Source organism: Cololabis saira, chromosome 21 (assembly GCF_033807715.1).
Source record: "Cololabis saira isolate AMF1-May2022 chromosome 21, fColSai1.1, whole genome shotgun sequence".
NCBI lineage: Eukaryota > Metazoa > Chordata > Actinopteri > Beloniformes > Belonidae > Cololabis > Cololabis saira.
This window is the reverse complement of record NC_084607.1, coordinates 1,928,899-1,930,143: the sequence shown is the minus strand read 5'-3', so window position 1 is coordinate 1,930,143 and position 1,245 is coordinate 1,928,899. Positions and strand designations below refer to the sequence as shown.

General features: G+C 45.3%; 1 protein-coding gene across 1 annotated transcript; it reads right to left on the bottom strand.

Moving 5' to 3' along the window:
* Positions 1 to 990, bottom strand: LOC133421860 (zinc finger protein 678-like; the record flags this gene model as incomplete). Its single annotated transcript, XM_061711648.1, has 2 exons — positions 1 to 560; positions 729 to 990. Coding segments are annotated over 2 exons (804 nt in total), but the record flags the coding sequence as incomplete, so codon positions are not given.
* Between the last annotated feature and the right edge of the window lie 255 nt (positions 991 to 1,245).

The following is a 1,245-nucleotide window of genomic DNA, read 5'->3' as shown; positions in this document are numbered from 1 at the left end:
CTGATCACAGACTATTTTTTATCCAGTGTGAATACGCTGATGATGCCTAAAATCACCTTGTTGGGTAAAAGCTGCCCCACACTGATCACATCTGTAAGGCTTAAATCCAGTGTGAATACGTTGATGACACCTTAGATTACCTTGTTCGGTAAAAGCTGCACCACACTGATCACATTTGTACGGCTTTTCTCCAGTGTGAATATGCTGATGACTCCTTAGATGACCTTGTTGGGTAAAAGCTGCCCCACACTGATCACATTTGTACGGCTTAAATCCAGTGTAAATACGCTGATGACTCCTTAGATTACCTGAATTGGTAAAAGCTGCCCCACACTGATCACATCTGTAAGGCTTATCTCCAGTGTGAATATGCTGATGACTCCTTAGATCACCTTGTTCGGTAAAAGCTGCCCCACACTGATCACATCTGTAAGGCTTATTCCCAGTGTGAATACGCTGATGACGCCTTAGATTACCTTGGTGGGTAAAAGCTGCCCCACACTGATCACATCTGTAAGGCTTATCCCCAGTGTGAATACGCTGATGAAGCCTTAGATTACCTTGGTGGGTAAAAGCTGCCCCACACTGATCACATCTGTAAGCCTTAAATCCAGTGTGAATACGCTGATGACTCCTTAGATGACCTTGTTGGGTAAAAGCTGCCCAACACTGATCACATTTGTGCGGCTTTTCTCCAGTGTGGATACGCTGATGACTCCTTAGATGACCTTGTTGGGTAAAAGCTGCCCCACACTGATCACATTTGTATGGCTTATCCCCAGCGTGAATACGCTGATGACTCCTTAGATCACCTTGTTGGGTAAAAGCTGCCCCACACTGATCACATTTGTACGGCTTTTCTCCAGTGTGGATACGCTGATGACGCCTTAGATTACCTTGGTGGGTAAAAGCTGCCCCACACTGATCACATTTGTACGGCTTTTCTCCAGTGTGGATACGCTGATGACTCCTTAAAATAGTTGATGTGGTAAAAGCTGTCCCACACTGATCACAGCTGTACAGCTTCTCTTCAGTATGAATCCTCTTTCGGACCTTCAGACCTGGTGAAGTGGTGAGGACTTTATCCCTCCTATTTTTTCTCTCTTTGGCTTTATGTTTCTGTAAGGAAAGAGAAAAAGACTTAGGGCCAAATCCACAAAAGGATTGCGCGGCTTTTGCGGCCGCTAAACCGGTGCAAATGAGACAAAAAGAGAGCGTCTAATTCACAAAGCACCCGCAAAGGGT